Source organism: Homalodisca vitripennis, chromosome 5 (assembly GCF_021130785.1).
Source record: "Homalodisca vitripennis isolate AUS2020 chromosome 5, UT_GWSS_2.1, whole genome shotgun sequence".
Classification (NCBI taxonomy): domain Eukaryota; kingdom Metazoa; phylum Arthropoda; class Insecta; order Hemiptera; family Cicadellidae; genus Homalodisca; species Homalodisca vitripennis.
Window position 1 is genome coordinate 101,840,622 of NC_060211.1, and position 19,336 is coordinate 101,859,957.

General features: G+C 31.2%; 1 protein-coding gene across 2 annotated transcripts in view; it reads left to right on the plus strand.

Moving 5' to 3' along the window:
• The window catches only part of LOC124362573 (DNA-directed RNA polymerase, mitochondrial), a 52,325-nt gene that overhangs the window by 8,923 nt on the left and 24,066 nt on the right, over positions 1–19,336 (plus strand). For both annotated transcript variants that reach the window (XM_046817196.1, XM_046817197.1), the window contains exons 4-12: positions 357–477; positions 1,614–1,748; positions 2,901–3,056; positions 9,000–9,164; positions 9,820–9,978; positions 11,720–11,884; positions 13,275–13,363; positions 16,717–16,885; positions 19,215–19,333. In XM_046817196.1, coding sequence (XP_046673152.1) covers positions 357–477; positions 1,614–1,748; positions 2,901–3,056; positions 9,000–9,164; positions 9,820–9,978; positions 11,720–11,884; positions 13,275–13,363; positions 16,717–16,885; positions 19,215–19,333 — 1,278 coding nt within the window. The remainder of the gene's footprint in view (positions 1–356; positions 478–1,613; positions 1,749–2,900; positions 3,057–8,999; positions 9,165–9,819; positions 9,979–11,719; positions 11,885–13,274; positions 13,364–16,716; positions 16,886–19,214; positions 19,334–19,336) is intronic.

The window sequence follows — 19,336 nt, forward strand, 5'->3', positions numbered from 1 at the left end:
CATTTTCACAACTCAATAGTCAGGGCTACTTGGAGTTTAGTTTTGTAACTCCAACTAATGTGTACTGGATAAGTTAAACATTTGGATCTGTTTGAATTGTTAGTTATGGACTTTTTAGTGAACTATATGAATAATTTACTTGGGCATTTACCTCCTACTATTTTAATAAAAATTAATTTAAATTATATGTGTAAGTTAACTACAAAATTAATTTTCTGTTATACTTCATTATTTTTGTGTGCCAATATTTATTTTTGTATTTAGAAAAATAGTTATGTATTCATTTTCACATATTGGAGCACTTTATTTGATATTTTTGTAGTATCTCAGTGATTTATATTTTTAAACTTTTCCAGGAAAGTAGTGTGGAAAAGGAAGACAAAAGACAGCATTGCAAAGGAAAAAATGTCTGAGCTGGAGAAACAATCTAAAGAAAAATCATTCAACACAACTCTATATTCGTATATTACACTTTGTGTAAGTAGTGATTTGAAATAATGAAATGGTTTGATGTTGTATTTATAACTTCAGTAACTTTTTGTTTGCTTCTAAAAATATAGAACCACCTTTGAACTATTATAGCTCTGTAGTTTCCCTCATGTTATTAGATTTTATAGTTTGTTAATATTGTCCATTAATTCTAACAGTATAATAGGTGTTACAGTAGGGGTTTGAGTTGCAGGCTGCGTTGAAACTAGTTTATAATTATTTTTAACACGTATATTTATTGTCAGTTGTTTAAAATACCATTAAATGTTTCTCTAAAAGTATGCAAATCTTATTTTTAAGTGTAAAAATATTATTGCACATTTTAACAATTTCTTTAAAGATTTAAAGAATTTTAAATCAAATTTGATTGCAAGTATGTGATATTTTTGTATTTCTGCAAAATGTAGCCATGTAGAGTCTTACCTGAATTAGTAGCTCATTAAGAATTCAATTTTAATAAAACTATTGTGACTACTTATTTTTTATTAAATTTAAATTTTGTACAGACAAATTTTACTGTTTAAAGGGTTTAGTTTCTTATGTTGGATAACTTAGCTTGGTTTCTGTACATTATTGTTACGCAATACATTGTTAATAAGGTTTCCATATTTTTACTTACTTACTGCCGTGGCTCTTGGTACCCAAGGTGGTACTTTGCCTAGCCAACACACTGCCTCCAGATCTCTCTATCCATTGCCTCTTCTTCCCTTCTTCCCAGTTTTCTTATGTCTCTTCTGATCTGGTCTCGCCATCTCAACTTGGGCCTTCCTGGTGGTCTTCTGCCCTCCGGATTGTTTACAAAGACGTTCTTGACTAAGGAGTTGTCCTCCTTCCTTAGTAAATGGCCAGCCCATCTCATTCTCCTACTTCTCACCTCCTACTTCCATATTTTTAGGATACTAAATTAGAGTGAAAACTTTATACTGATTTAAATATTGTAGAAAATATTTACTTGCAAAATCTGATGAAAATGTAACAGCAAATTACTTTAAAACATAATTTTTTTTAATATTGTATAAATAAGTAAAACAGTATTTAGCGGAATTTGAATCCAACACTTTACATCATCCATTTCTTGATACAAGGAGTTTTTGTCATACCTAATATGCTCAAGTTTTGTTCAGGTGAGCTGTAATTTCCTCCAACGAGGTCTAGCCACTCTACATTATTATACATACAGAAGCAAGAGGTCAGAAAAAAATCCAAAGATTACTGACATCAGGATTTATGAAGTCTTGATGCGTGGATTTGCAGCTCATGTGAGTATTGGACACAATTATGGGTAATTTTTAGTGGTTTAAGTATGTAGTATAAAAAAAACTCATATAGACATAGACAAAAACACTTGTAACCATCCTATTTAACTGATCCTTTTACCTACTCTGTACAGCTAGGTGTACTTTCGGTGTGGTATGCCAAATTTCCAGCATTCCTCATGAGTTTGGAGAGGCAGTACTTGGTAGTTTCCTCATTTTTACAACTTCAATTTTATTATATCAGTGACTGTTAGCGTTGATGTGAGAACATTGCAAAGCCACAGCACTGTGTATCATATACAATATTATTTTGTGGTGTCAGTTTCCAAGTGGTGCCTTTGATTGTACTATGTTCAGATTATTATGTAGATCTGTTTGTTTAATGTCAATTGTAATAGTTACACTGCTTTGTAGTTAAATTTAACCAATTTTATAAAAACATGTTCATTTTTAATGGTTGAATTCATGTCCTATCATTGTTACTTCTCAGACCAAAAGAAATTTCACTCACTAGGTTTAATAGCTTTCAATATATGTTCAAATTTAATGCTTTTAATTATAATCAGATTTCACACCATTTTCTAAAACATGTGCTTCTTGAGTATAGGATAAACGCACATGTATTAATTACCGCTGCTAAGACGAAGAAAGGCAGAAGGCTGAGGTCTTTACTAGACCAATATGTTTAAATGGGATGAAAATATTACATCTGTTTCTTACTTTATCAGATGTTTGTGGTTCACGTCAATTTCCGCTTACCGATCTTGGCGCGAAATATTTGAATTTGACCAATGTTGATCTGTTACAATTATTTTTGTGCTTTATCAAGTATTCAGTATTTTAAGTTAAGTTTTAGAACTTGAAATAATGGTTGATTCTATTTATATACATGTCTTTATATTTAAAAACAAACAAGTAACAGTATTGTTTAGTTTTTAGTTTATGTGAATTCCGCAAATGTCTTTTTATTTATTGATATTTTGCATGATTCCTGCAACCTTTTAGTGCTTTCAGGAACTTTATATTCAGAAAGCAGTAATGCATGTATGCAATGTTCTGACATGTCCCCCATGTATTCACAAAATAAATTAAAAGGGAGTTAGTTTTTTTCTAGTTAATATTTTGTAATAGCTTTGTAATTTATTGTAATTTCAGGGTAACCATAATAAAGTGAATGAACTTTGGAGGATGGTATCATCATCGGGACTCAAACTTTCATTGGAAATATTTGCCTATCGGCTGGAGTGTGCTGGCCGGTCAACCAATGATAGACAAGAAATTTCTGATATCATCAAATCACTCAATGACACGGTATTGTAACAAATGTTAGCTAATAATTAGAAATTTGTTTACTACAATGTTCACTTGCACGTACAAATCTTAGACTCCTGTTATAAATTTTAAATATTTACTTCTTCCAAAGGAAGTAGGAGTACTATTAAAGCCTCCTCTTTTTCTGTTTTTTTCTTTTAAAAGTATTGGGTAACAAAAGTGTCGTAAAATTTTTAATTTGTCAAGACAGACCTGTTCTCTGGTGTCAGGCCTTGATGTTGTGTGATAAGGTAATCACACCATTCTGTATTGTAAATTGCCACTGAATATAAATTACAAAACAATTAATGTAGGCTACATTCAATAGAACAAAAATTAATATTGTTATCATTTAAATATTGTTGTCTCTATATTCTTTTACAATAAAGGGCACAATGGTTATGAAAACATAATATTATCTTAAAAAATCATTTAGGTTTAAAAGTTTTAGGTTTTGTTTCTCTGTACAAAAATGAATTATGTTCTCATTAGATTTGTTCTGCTACGTGAATTTGAAACGGCTCTTGGCAAATTATCTACAAATGACAATTTCATTTCATTTAAAAAATCAAGATAAAATAGAATAAATATGAAAAGGAACATATATGGTTATTATGGGTTTTAATAATTTAGAAACGTAATAAATTAAGTTAAAAATTTAAAATATATTGTATGTAAAAAGTTCTAAAAACACAATTTAAATGGATGCTTTAAAAATCTATTATTTTATAATAAAATCTCTGGATATACTTTTGTATCAATTTTGTTGTTTAAAACAGAAATTTAATCATGCTTCTATATGAAATTGCATATTTTTTTGGATACAATAGTTTTGTAATCAGTTGATTATACAAAATTACAAGGATTTTAAGTATTGTATTAGTTACAAAAAGTTATTATTGTGTAAAACAGTTTTATGTATAATAGTAATAATTATAAATAAAAAACCCCTTTTATGTTAGAGCAAAAAAGTAGATTATAAAATAAAACTAAGTTACAATGAAGGAAAAAAACTGCGGTGCATGTTTTATAATAGCTCTTCAATTTCAAGTGTTGCCAAAATTAGTACTTGCCTTGTACACAGATACAACATACGTTAAATCAAGGCAGAGCTCTTTATCTCTTATCAATAAAAGAAATGCATGATATGTTACATTGTTTTCTCTCAGCTAATGCCATAAAAACATTGTACTAAAATTTATTTATAAATTACAAAGCTATAATTATTACGTATAAATGTTAACTGAATATAATGACAAAGTTATTTGTTCACAATTATGTCATACAGAAGTTAAAATGAGATAAATAACTTGTATTATTATTTGATGAACGTAATATTTTGGTGTTGATTCTGAAGAGGTACGGTCTGAGAAATGATAAATTGTAAAAGCATGAAAATGAAAACTTAGTTTGTCATCATTTTATTTTAGTGGTATATAGTGTAATCAAAGTTTTCAATTTTGTACAACATCAAATCATTTTTAACACAATTTGAAATCTAGAAATATTTCAATCTTGCTGTGGAAAGTCACCTTCAATTAACACATCACATGTTAAATCCACAACTTAGATTATAGTCAGGACACTGGCTGCATAAGCATATAAACTAAGTATACAATCTGTTCAGTTCTGTTTTAACTTTAAAAAAAAAAACACTCTTTACTCTTCTCTCTTAACTGAACATCTATACAGCTGCAACAAATAGAATTTGTCTCTTGCCACCTCCAAAGTGTTATCACCTGCCAGTTTTCATTGGTTACCACTGCTGGCCTAAAGTATGTTGAGACATAAAATACATTATTGTGCATGTTGTTTTGTGTTTAAGTTGCTTATCTTTATATATATATTTCTTGTGTTCATGTGTATGTGACTGAACTCCTCCTAAACGACTGGACCGATTTTGATGAAATTTTGTGTGTGTTTTCAATGGAATTCGAGAATGGTTTAGATTCACAATTTGGTCCACTAGAAAATGTTTTTTTAATTATTTTTTCGTTTGTAAGTAGTTGTTGATTTTGGAGTGTTTTACATTGGATCCGGCAGACTGCACTACAACATGTAATACAAAGTGAACTGATACTAACAGCTGTTAATAATTTCAGCTGAAGTTCATCAAACAGGCAGAAACATTTGTTTACATTTAAAATTTAGAAAATTATTATTTTAACCCTTTGAGTGCCACAGCGTCGCTAATTTTGACGGTACGAAAAGTGCATAAAGTGCCAGCGTCGCCAAATTTGACGTTTCGTATTTCGATAATATTTTATATAGTACAAGATTATTTTGGCCAAATAATCAGACGGCTGTATTCAATAGGTTCCAAACTATCAATAAATACGAGTTTTATGTTGTTTCTCTACTATTGTATCTGTGAAACTTATGTTGTTTGGGTACTTATCAAGAAGCCACTATTTTTGGACGAGTTTTCCTTATTGGGGACAAAATAAATTACAGTATTAAAAACAACTGACTTTATTTAACCTATTTTGGAATTTACAAGTTATTACGACAATCAATTAAATCAAAAACTATAAGAACAACATTTCATTATTCGAAAATGTCAGGCCATTCGTGTGTCTATTTGGAGAGGATTTGGAGATAGAAAGTATGACTCATCGAGTATTTTTCGATTCATTATGGAAGAAGGAACGTATAATGAAGTTTATTTTGATCTCTGATAAGGAAAACTCGTCCAAAAATAGTGGGCTGTGATAAGTACCTGTACGATGATTCTGTCTTCCAGTCACGCGACGTAGCGGACGAGTACCGTGTTGCGTAACGGCCTTTCTTGTTGTTTATGTGCCGATAACCAAGGATTTGAGTAAATACAAAATAAAATAGTAACTTATACAGTATTTTACTGTATTTCTTTACAAAAGTAATGTATGATTTGAGTTGTGCTCAAGCGAAAAACGTGAATTTTCAGTGTAAATATTATTAGGGTTATTATTTAGTAAATGTAAACTTTTATGTAAATATGTTAGCAAGTATTTGTTTCTAAATTTACTAATCATATTTATTTGTGTTGTATTAATGTTTTATTAGATTTATTGGGAAAACTACATCATTACTAAGTAATTTCTAAACTCTGACAAATGAAGTACAGTTTATAAAATGTCGGTACCGGGCAGCATTTTGTTAATACATATAATGCCATGTTTTTAAAATTCTAGAATAAGATATTACCCATGGGTTTTATTTAGAATCATATGGCCTTTATCATGGTGTAAAAAAAATTATGGTTGCCTGTAAAGTCGGTTTTACGGGCGAAGATTTTACGTGACAACGTCTTTTTCTCGGTAGAATATTTATTGATATGAATACACTACAACACTACAATTGATTATTATTATTATTATTGATATGAATATTAAATTGCACAATAGGAACAAGGCATTGAATGAAAATAAGAATTGCACAAATTTTAACTATAGAAATATATTTTGTTTACTAAAACATTGTACATAATTTGAAATTAATTAAAATTTGTTATTGTAAATGGTAAAGTTGAATAAAACATTTACTAAAATTGGAATTTGAAATTCTTGCTAAACACAGTTAAATTCTAACTCCGCGCGTGGTGATTGGTCGGTTTAGTTCGTTTGTTTGGTCGCACTGTTATGACAGGTTAGAGGTTATAATTTGTTATTTTAAATGTTTGACTAGCAATACGCGCTGTTTCTTCTCAATCGACTGAATTACGATTGATTGCAGAGTGATTTAAACTAATAATTTACTTAACACTATCAACATTTGTCAATAGTATGACATAACCTATAAACTCAGTTTCTCAACTTTTGTGTCAATCTAACAATTAATCAATCAATCATAGTTTACGATAATGAAATATCAGTGTACAATTATTTACCTTTATTGTTGTAGTTGTTGTAAATGACGAATCTAAGCACTCCACATTTTCACGAATAAACATAGTTATCTGCTTTATCCCGTGCGGCGGACCCACAGTTATCTGCTTTATCCCGTGCGGATCCCGTGCGGCGGACCCACTGGACGGGCATCGTAACGTTACCGGGCGTTACACTTTTTCATGAGTGACTCCGAGCCGCAACCTAATTTAAGACGTTGTCACGTCAAAAAAAAATCTTAAAAATAACGTATACACACAAATTAGGTTGAAACTTAACTTTTTATACAAAAGTAAAAAACTTTTTTTATAAATACTGACATTTTTATATTTTTATAAATCAAATTTTATTTGTAACGATATGTATCATATTCTGCATTTAATAAGAAAAAAAACAACAACAAAATGATGGAAATCTGTTTGGTAGTTATTTTACAACAGCTTTTTTCCCAAAAGCTTACAAATATGCGAAAAACAGCGTGGCACTTTATGCATATGCCTTCGGAAAATACCCGTGGCACTCAAAGGGTTAAAGTGCTTGATCAGTAGTGTAATGCAGATTGCATAGAAGAAGTTATTACCTAATTTTAAATTTAGATTGCGCCAATGATCAATAAACTATCTAATGCAATGAAAAAACTATTAAATGCTGTTATAAAAACCACCTCATTGTACAAAGCCATGAATGTTTGCACATAAGGTAATCGAATTTGGTTAGATCGAAGGTAAATGAAAAGAGCCGAAAGAAGACGCTTTATGATCGAAATTGGTTTTCGTTGATACATTTCTTTATCGGAGCACAAAGCAAACTCCACAATAATACTGGAAATATTTTAGACAGAAAATCAATTTTAAAAGGCAGAATTTGATTGTTTATAACTTAATTAGTTTATCGAGATTCATCTATATAAATGAATTGTACTAAATAACTTATCAACACCTAGCAAAAACCACGAAAGATAGAGGCAGGAAATATGGTACACACCTTCATAATGCGCCCAAGAGGCTCACGAAGAAACAAATATCAATTATCTCAGGAGTGTTTAGAATGTGATAGAAAAAGAATACGTAAATATAGTGTACTGTTTTTCAACAGGAAATTGCGTGCGAAGTTGCAGGCAACTGCTTGTTATTTATAAATACAGTACTGTAAAAAACCTCCTTTCAAAACTTGTAATTTATAAAATGTGAAGTACTTTTAAAAAACCGGTATTTATTACATTCAATAATAAAATATAACAACACAGCACAAAAGGACAAATTTAGTAGAATAGTACCTTGCACAGTGTGTAACACAAGTGACCACTAACTTCTACAATCGCATTGATATTGAATAGGAGTGGAAGACACACTTTGGACGACAAAGCTAACTTTGGAAATAGGAAAGCACCAAATACACTTTCATTACATAATCACGCCGATTCTTTCCTAACTTTCTTTTTCTACTGTAATATATATATTATGTTTATATTTGTACTTGTGTGTGACAGTAAAATATATACAATACATAATTTATTACATAGATCAATATTTATAAACAATTGATGTTTCTTTCATTACAGTCAGATAAAGATAAAAAAATTAAATAAAAAATGTATTTGTTATAGAAACGAATTTAGGGCTTCAAAGTCCTCTCTACCAGTTAACCCCAATATTTACACCATAAAGTAATAATTCACATAGTATACCAGAAGTGATGAAGTAGATACTTGGAGGTTAATATTAGTATTATATAACATATTTAAGAACAAATTTGAATTTGCTAAAATATCTTATCTGTACAGAGTAATTGGTCACCAGTTCAAGGGTTGAACTAGCTAATAAAATAATTGGTAACCCTTTACATAGTATGTATCCAATATATATATATATATATATATATATATATATATATATCCTGACTGTTTACACTCATTACATATTGCTAAGTGTAATTGAAACTCGAAAATAATTTTAAGTTTTATATTATTATATTGGCTTGCATGATTGATGTACTATTTGTATATGCATATTTCTGGTTTTAATGTTTTGTATGTATAAATGGTATCATTTTATGTATTCAATTTGTGTTTCCCTAGGGCTACAATTTAAATGACATTTTTGTGAAATGTTCATTTCTCGGAGATCAAAGAGATATTATATTAAAAGCAATTCAAGTGAAACACCCAAATTTTGAACCCAGTGTGCCTCTGCCTTCAATATGCTATTCCTGTTCTCTGCTGCAAGAACTAAATAAAAAACAGGTATATTAATGAATATTGTATTTTTAATAGTTAGTAAATGTATACATTGAAGAAGTGACTTTTTAGACCTATTACATGTAAACTAAATATATGACTTATGGTTACATCATTCGTAATGATTCTATCAAGGGCTCCAGAAGTTTCATGTGTTGTATTGCACTTTATATTCAAATAGTAGTATCCAAACATTTTTATTTAAATTTTAATATTTAAATATTAAACATTTTGATTTTAAACTGATGATGAAGTATTTGAATGCAGAAGTGTTTTAATGTTTCAAGGCATCAGAGATCTGAAGATGGGATAATGAGTCCCAAAACTCCACTAATCAAATATTACTTTAAGAAGTGTGACGATAACATATTGTAACCTTATTTCTGTCTAACTACTTCTGGAGACAAAAAAACAATGAAACGTGTGTACTGTCATTATAAGTGTCATTTTAATCACTGCGTTTGACATCATACAACAAATTGTGATTCAGAGCTAGAGTAACCTCCTTAACACATGTTACAGAATATAAATGCAGTGTTCATCCTATATAGATGTTACTTTATTGAAAATAAATATAGGATCCTAGAGTGAAAGATATATGGGTAATTATAGTAACAAATTGATTACAAATTTAACTGTTATGTTTTGTGTCACTCAACAGGAAGAACATGTGGGAATCAAATCACCAGCTGAAGGAGTCATTAGCAAAGAAGAAATACAAGAACTAGCGAAGGAGCAATTAAACAGTGAATTTTCATTCCGTTTGAAAGTCAAATCGATTGAGAAGAAGGTTGAATCAGAGGGCAATCTAGAAGCAAACGTAAGTAATATAATTGATTAATGAATAGAACTAGACAACTTATCCTTGATGTGGGAAGTTGTAGAACTTAGCTGTGTAGCATTCAGTGGCTAGCGGCAGAGTCCTGCTCCGACCAAAGTGTGGTGAGTCTTTGGGGTCGTGACCAATCGGTGAAAGAAACTGAGTAAAGTTTACGTGGACCGCACGTGGTGCCCTGAGTTCACAAGCGGCCACCCTGGTGTTCCTGAGTTGAACCTGCCTGTCACCACATCCCTCCAGAGGTGGGCAGTGCCTTACTCTCAACAATGGATGAATGGATTATAGCTATTTTTGGCTTGCAGCTATAACATCGCAATAAAACAATCTTTCCTGATTTCAAAATTTGTTCAATTTGTATGGTATAAAATTAGATAAATAATGGATTTTGTGTTTTAACTTAGTTTTGACTGGTTTATACTTAAGATGACTTTTAGTACAATATTTAAAGAAAGCTAAGTTAGTAATATGTCCATAGTATAGTTCTATGTTAAAACTATACTATAGTTTAGTGTTTTGGACAGGAACTTTGCGCAAAATATTTTACAGACCATGTGATGAGACAAGAATAGTATAATGTTTTTATAAATTTTAATATGCAATTTAATAATATTTTCGGTCTTTTTAATCCCATTGTAAATACAGGTATCACTTTCTTTCTGTTTTACAAATCTCTTTTGAAACGCTGGTGGCCATCCTTTTTTTTAACAAATAGAACACGATTTTAACACCTTCACTGCAGCATGAGTAAAGTACGGACTATAGGACAGCTGGAATAGTAATAACGTGCATCTGCCGCAGTCAATGTCTTAAAGAGAAATAATTACAGTCCATAGTATTGAGACATTGGTACTTGTCTCTCCCAGCTGACTATCAAGTTGTGTAGTACTCAGAATCTTGACTTCTCTCACAAGATTTCATTCATATTCTTTGGTAAAAATCACTGTAACTTAAAAAAAGTAGGTTCAAAGTATGAATAACATATAGATTTGATGTTATCTAAAAGTCACTGAAGTGGATTGTTTAATATTAAATTTATTTATTTTATAAGTAAACTAATAGAATGTGATAATGCATATTCCATATTTTTCGCACTGTCCATTGTATAGATTTTAGTAAAATGTAGCCAACAAAAGATTTTTCCAGCTATACACATTATGCAACAATACAGGTTTTAAAAATTATCTTTTGCAACAATTTGTTTTAAAACACAGGTAATATTTGTATTATTTTGTACACAGTAGAGTATATTATGAAAGTAATAATTCTCAGGCATCACAGTATCTCGTAATAAACTTTATTAACATTTATTTAGAGTAACTGTTTTTCACAACACTTAGAGGTCCTATTTGGATCACTTGTTTAAATATCATTATTGACAAGGGATGTTAAAAAATGAAAATAAAGATTGTTAAGACCAGCTGTCACTAGTTTTAGTGTCTGTTTTGTAAATGTGCATTCTTTAAAAATACATCTGATTAAAGATATAATACATCAAGTTTGAGAAGGCCTCCAAGCAAATAACACTAACCAGAAAAATAAATACATAACCAGCAAGAATCATATGGAGTTAATGGAAAAAAAATCAAAAATTGTGTATACAATATACAACATTTCCATTTTGGTAACATTTTCCAGTGCTCCATTTTAGTTAACTCCTGTCTGTTTATTTTAACCATAAGAAATATGTATCATTTAAAAGATTAATCTCAGATTTATGTTTCAGCGTGAAAAACTGAATTTTATGAGGAGTGCTTGGATGAACGATTTGAAGAAGGGTTTTGATCGAGATGTAACACTTTTAGAAAAGATGAAAACATCAAAATCAATTAGTTTGTTGCCTTACATGAAGGTACTTGACCCTCAGAGCTATATTGAAATCATGATGTGGGTAAGTAACTAATAGCTTAGAGTGATAGAACTGTTTTATCTAGGTGCTGCTCGATTCATGGTACTATTCCGGTTATGAAACAAAAGTTCCTATATCGAACATCATTCGCCAAGTTGAAAGTTTATCTGCTAGATCATAGAGATGTTGATCCTGTCTTATGATGGTTTATACTGATCTATGTGTATTATGTTGCAAAACAAGCTAACAGCTTCTGCTTTATCAATAAGTTGCTTCAATACAATACAACGGTGAATTGTATTGAATATATATATTCTTCGAGTTTAAAAGAACATAACTAATACTATTCAGGAATAAAATTTAAATTTACAATAATAGGGTATTCATTCATGAGATTCAATGATTATGTGCTAACCAAAAGCCAAATGGCAGACAGAAAATAATTTTTATAAAATAAAAAGGTACTGGTGCAGTTATGTTTTACAAGAAGAATTTAGTAAAAATTGTTTCTGGGATGGTTAATAATAAATCTATAATAACACTAAATTCATAAAAAAATGAAATGCAAAGAATTGAAAAAGTATAATATTTTGATATGAGAGTTAAATCAATTTAGTTTGTATAAGTTAAAATCTAAAATTTATAGATCGAAACAGGACTAAGAAGAATAATATAAAACTAGTCATGTTTTATTTTTGTAAGGAGAAAACTTCTTGCTTCTTCCCTCTTGAAGTGGAGTGAAAGAAATATGTCATAATAATCAGTCAAGGTATTAAAATTTATGTTTATGGCCGTAAGATGAAAGTATAGACAAGTTTTACTGTCTAAGGGCAAAGTGGTTTATAATCTATAACATAACATGTAATATTACACTCCGAGATGAAGTTGTAGCAAGTTAGTACTGTGTTATATATGTTTTCTTCATGAATAGACTTGTTTCTTATACAAAACATTATCTCAGGTATCCTAAACTATGAGGATTGTTTTGTAAATACATTGTTCTCCAAATATCCGTAAAAGTCATGGTTTTGGACACAATTTTACAGCTCCTCATCACTCAAGGTTTTATAATATCTTGAGGTTGAGTGGAAGAGAAGGCTAAAATAGCCCTAACTCCACCTCGAAGTCATTTTTCATTTTAATCAAACCATTTTTGATGGAACATTTTGTTTGAGTATTGTCATACGTGTAAGCCATGTTGAGGAGGTCCTCTGTCCTGCTAAAACCAGATTATATGGAAGTATGTATGTTTTGTACTTGGTAAAAATGCTGGGTATAAAAATATATTCTTACTCAATTTGTAAAAATGCCTATTGATACGCTATGCCATTGTGATACGATTTGTTGTATGTTGCTTTTATTTTAAAATTATTTTATAATTTATAAGAACATATTTTTAACTACTGTAGTATCGCCTTATTGTTATTTCCAGGAGGTACAGCGTTTGGCAGAAGGATCTGAAACGTTCAGTCCTACCACCAGTCAGTTGTATAGATATCTTGGAAATCAAGTGAGAAACAGGTAATGTTTCCTTGGACCATCATTCATTGTTAATTGGCCATTCATACATTTTTCTCTTTGTGGAATTATTGTACATACACGTACACTATTGCCAATAACCTCCTGGTTCAGATATGCCATTTCATTTTGAGTTATTTGTAACTTTTCTGTTATTGTAATATTGCATGTTTCTGTTTTCTTTCTTTTCAATATATTGTTTAGATGATTATGTAAATTTCTGTGAAAGCTGGTGCAATTACTGATTAAGAAAGAAACCTTCTTTTAATTTAACAAATAATATTAGTTGCAAAAATAAACATTATTATTTCTTGTATGATTCTAATTTTAGAAAATACAATAAAATGGGTGAATGTTTATAATATACAATATTTTTAGACATTTAATTTAATTTCATTATTGTTAGTCATTTACCATTAAACATTAAATTGCATTTTCAAATTAAATTTTCTTTTTTGTGTACAATTTTCTTTATTGAACAGACTTATTCAGGTTAAAAAAAAATTGAATCATATTGAGTATTTCATTTTTAGATAAAACATAAATTTTGTTACATTTTGTAAATTTTTCAAATAAAAATCTGTAATGGATTTTTATAAACATAATCCTGAAGCGGCTGAGTGTTAACATTATTAACCAATTGGCAGTTAGTAGTACACGGCATGAGAGAGCCGGTTGCCATATAGCCTTAGACATCAATCTCTGGGTTGGGACTAAGAGATGGTGCATGTTCCAGTCCTGACCATGCTGTTGATAGGTTTTATAAGTACAGTCAATTTTGTACTGTACACCTCAATCCTTTTTTTCTGTTTAGTAAGACCCTGACACAGATTAGTGGCTTTTAAAAATGTTCAGTAAAAAGCTAAAAAGCTCACTTGTCTATTATATTTTTACTTCATGCTTTGAATTTTTTTAAGTACTCAGAAAGACTTTAGATGTGTTATTGCTATTATTATTTATATTAGTGTTAAATGCATTATTTAGAAATCAGTTAATAAAAAAAAATTACATAAAATCACTTAGGTATTAAACCTAGTTAATTACTTGATGATAACGAGTAGGGCAGTCTTAACATATATACTATTCACTGCTTTTTTGATTGTCATTCAGAATTTTTGGAACCCATTGAACTTGTTTTTCTGTATTGTAGGTTTTTTAGTAACAATTATGTTTAGATAAGAACTTGGAATTTTATGAAATTCTGTATAAAGGTCATTTATTATAAATATTTGTTTTTATTGAACCACATGATTAACACTCAACAAAGCTTATAGTAGTCACAGCAGGCTTCTTGCCCACCTTCATCATGGACATCAATATATTCCTCATTAGATTTCACTCATGACTCTTGTACACCACAATCACTCATTTAAGTTGTCAATCAATACTTGAATCATTCTTCAGTAGATTTCATTAGTGCTGCAATCTTCTGCCTGGCAGAAAAAATATCAGATTTCACAACTCATAGTAGGCAGGAGTATCAATCATAGTGGCTGTTAGTAATTATTCATTGCTTGACCATGACTGACGTATTAGAGCTGTTGAAGACAGATAGTGTAAGGGGCAGGGCTTAGCAATCACCTTGATAGATACGAGGGGTATCCAAAAAGTAAGTTTCCCTGTTCTGTAAAAAGACGCGTACGTAACACAGCGTGCAGCTGTGGGCGGGGATATGTAGCGCGGTTCGGTTGGCAACAGGTGCGCCGGTCACTGGCCCATTGTCACGCTTCTCAGTCAGTTGCTGCCCAAACATCATGGAGACTCCACTGCATTCTGCCGCCAGTTGCGAAGTCCGTAGTGTTATTCGTTTCTTGACCGCCAAAAACGAAACTGCCGTTGAAATTCATCGTCAGTTGTGTCAAGTGTATGGTGAACATGTTATGTCCGTTCAGATGGTCCGTCGTTGGTGTGCAATGTTTTTGGAAGGAAGAGAAAATGTTCATGACGATGAGCGTAGTGGCCGACCGGCCAATTCTCGGCAACCTGACGTCATTAATGCTGTACGAGCAGTTATTGACAATGATAAGCGAGTGACTCTCGATGAAATTATGGATAAACTGCCGTCAAGTGTTGAAGTTAGCCGGTCATCTGTGCACAATATCATGACAGAAGATCTTCAGCTTGCAAAAGTGTGTGCAAGATGGGTGCCTCGCTTATTGAGCAATGCCCATAAACAACAACGAATGGCTGCTGCCCAGTCTTTCTTGCGATTGTTTGACGATGAAGATGAAAACCTTTTCAGTAGAATAGTCACTGGTGATGAAACATGGATTCACCACTCAACTCCAGAGACCAAACGCCAGAGTATGGTGTGGCAAAAAAAAGGAGAGGCAGCTCCTCAAAAAGCCAAAGTTTTTGAGTCGGCAGGAAAGGTAATGGCTACAGTTTTTTGGGACTGCCGTGGAGTGTTATTGATTGACTATCTTCCTCGTGGCGAAACCATAAATGCAGAAAGGTATTGTGAAGTTCTCACCAGACTTCGGCGGGCAATACAGAATAAACGGCGCGGACTTTTGTCGCGCACGGTTCTGCTTATTCAAGATAACGCCCGACCACACGCTGCTCGTGCAACAATGGAACTTTTGAGGAAATTTAAGTGGGATGTTTTTGGTCATCCTCCATACTCACCAGATCTTGCGCCTAGCGATTTTCATCTGTTTCTGGAGCTGAAAAGACACCTTGGCGGTCGGCGATTTGCCAACAGCGATGACCTTCAAAATGAGGTGGATACTTGGCTTAAAAATTTGGCGGGTGAATTTTGTGATGCTGGAATAAAAAAAACTACTTCCTAGATACCAAGAGTGCTTAGAAAGGGATGGTAACTATGTAGAAAAATAAGGTATGATGTAAAAAGTTGAATAAATGTGTTTCAGTTATTTTTTGAGTCTTTTTAACTTTTTCATAATTAATGGAAACTTACTTTTTGGATACCCCTCATATGTTTTGTAGGCATAATAGTGTTCTAATTTCACATAGTTTTGATTCAGATCCAATTTTTAACCATACATGTAACCCTACCATAAAGTTACTGAAAATGTTTCAAGATCTAAACAGAAACAAAAATATACGTAATGAAAGACACATGTAATCTATTTATTGGTGTTACATGAGATAATGTTAATGCAAGCGTAATAAATACTGTATATTTGGTTCCAGAGATTGAAAACAATATTACAAAAATCAATCCTTATAATTTATTTAGAAATGAATCATTTATATGTAATAAATTACCACAGTTGGAGGATTAAAATTTATACTGCAGACGTATGGAAGACAATTTGTAAATTATTGTTAATTTATACAAACTTTACTAGATTTATTTTATTAGACACTTTATTTTTTACTGTAATTTCCAGGTATGTTATTAAATATAAAAAGGAGAATGGAATTGTGGACAAGACCAAGATGTTGTATGATAAATATTGTGAATGGTACTTAAATCCTGCAATAAACGGGTCTAGAAGCTGTAATGGCCGCCAGGAGTGGCAACAGTTGCTGTACGACCACCAGAACGGTCCATCTATCGTAAGTTAATGCCATTTTATATACAAAATTTTGTTACAGGTAATTAGTTTTTCCAGTTGTTTGCCAACTAAACATAATTCAGACAAAAGTAACACATGTATTCTCATGTTTTATTCAATTATAATTTATTTGTTTATTATTATTTGAAATTATCTATCGTATTGTAAATTATCTATTGTAAGGAACCGGAGGAAATTTTGGAAATCAACACTAATACTCCAATAAAAAACCAAACCTGTAAATATTAACCCCCCTACAGTAAAAGAAGTGGAAACTGTACTTAAAGAATTGAAGAACTACAAAGCAGGTGGTGAAGACCAAATGTTTGCAGAGGTGTGGAAGTATGCTGGAGTATCTAGTCATACCTCTCTTCATATGATACTACAGAAAAATTTGGATTACTGAGAAATTTCCCGATCAATGGACTATAGCTATAATTCACCCTTTGCACAAGAAAGGTGACAGATGTAATCCGGATAACTATAGAGGTATATCACTCCTCGATTGTACTGTACTTATAAGATTTTTTCAAAGATTCTCTACAACAGGATTAAGGACCAACTAGATCAAGAACTTGGAGAATACCAAGGAGGATTCAGGCCTTGGAGAAGTTGTACAGAGCAAATAATTACACTAAAGTTAATTATGGCATATTATAGAAAACAAAATAAACAACTCTCGATAACATTTGTTGATTTCAAGAAAGCCTATGATTCCATTCATAGAATATCACTATTAAAAATACTGAGACATTTTGGACTTCACCCCAAATTAATTAAATTAATAGAACTAACATTAACTAATACAAAGTCTAAAATAAAGTTTAGAGGAGAACTTTCAGAACCATTTCAGATAAAGACTGGCTTAAGACAAGGTGATGGATTATCACAGCTTCTTTTTAACTGTGCATTAGAGTACGTCATGAGGGAATGGGAAAGAAATAACCAAAAAAACATAAAGATTGGATATCAAAGGGACAACATTAATCTGAACTGTCTGGGGTTTGCTGATGACTTAGCTCTTTTGGCCAATGACATTCAGGAAACAAAACAGCAAATTAAATCTTTACAAGATATAGCTCAGAAAATTGGTTTAAAGATATCGTTCGAAAAAACAGAAGTTTTATTAACGCAGCCTCCACTTGCAAATAAAATAAGGTTGGACAACCACAATATAAAAATTGTGCAGAAATTTAAATACTTAGGAGAAGTAATCACTTATAACCTGAATGAAAAACCATCTTGGCAAAGTAAAATAGACAAACTAACTAAGATTAAACATGCTACTAAGAATACGTATAATAAAAAATGTCTTTCAATAAATACAAAATTAAGACACTACAAAACAGTTGCTCTGCCACAAATTACATACGCAAGTGAAACAATATTTAAAACAACAAATACTATTGCAATAGATAAGGTTCTTAAGATGGAGAGAAGAATAGTCAGAACTTGCTTAAACAAAAACTATCAAGTAGACGGAGTTTGGAGACTAGCTTCCAATGAAACAGTCTACAAAAATATAGAACCCATTACAAGTATAATTAAAAAGAAACGATTATCATTCCTGGGGCATTTGTTAAGAACACCTGAAAATAGAATTAGCAGGAAAATAGTAGAAAAACTGTGGTATAGTAAAAGTGACATTAAATGGATCACAGAATTAAAAGAAGATATGAGAGAGTTACAAATTACAGTAGAGGATTTAAAACACAAGACAAACACATTGAAGATATTGAATGACAAATACTCTACACTACAGCTGAAAAGAAACAAACAACGAATAGGAAGAGTGGTTCCGGAGGAGGAAAGGAAATTACGCTCGGAAAGGATGAAGAAATATTGGGTGGATAAAAGAAGAAAGACTAGAAAATATAAAGTGACTAAAGTGGTCCAATGTAGGCCATAAAATTATAAATAAATTTGAAATTATCTATCACGATCATGGCATAGGTGCCGAAACACGTGTTATTGAATAATAAATATGTTTAAAGGGTGTTATGTTTCATGTTTTATTCAAAGTAGATATTATAGTAGCCCTACAAATGAATATTTTACTATCAATATCAGACTCTTTATCTTTTAAATATATGTTTATATTTGTCTTTTAAATATATATATATATATATATATATATATATATATATTTATAAAATCCCTTTATGTGTAATGCTTTGATAAACACCCTCCCAGATACAAAAAAGGTTGTTCTTCATGAAGGTAAAATTATAAGTTCAAATGGTTTTCATATTAATTATGTACAGGGGATATATGATGATGTTTTATGTAAGGGTATGTTTAGAATTCCACTTACAAAGTTTAATTTATAGGTTGGGGATGAAGACTATTGGTCTTCCTCTGTGCTTTTGGGAATCGGGAAGTTTCTCTACAACATCATTGTCGGAGATGTGAAGGTGGATGTGAATATTCTTAACAAAACAAGCAAGCAGTA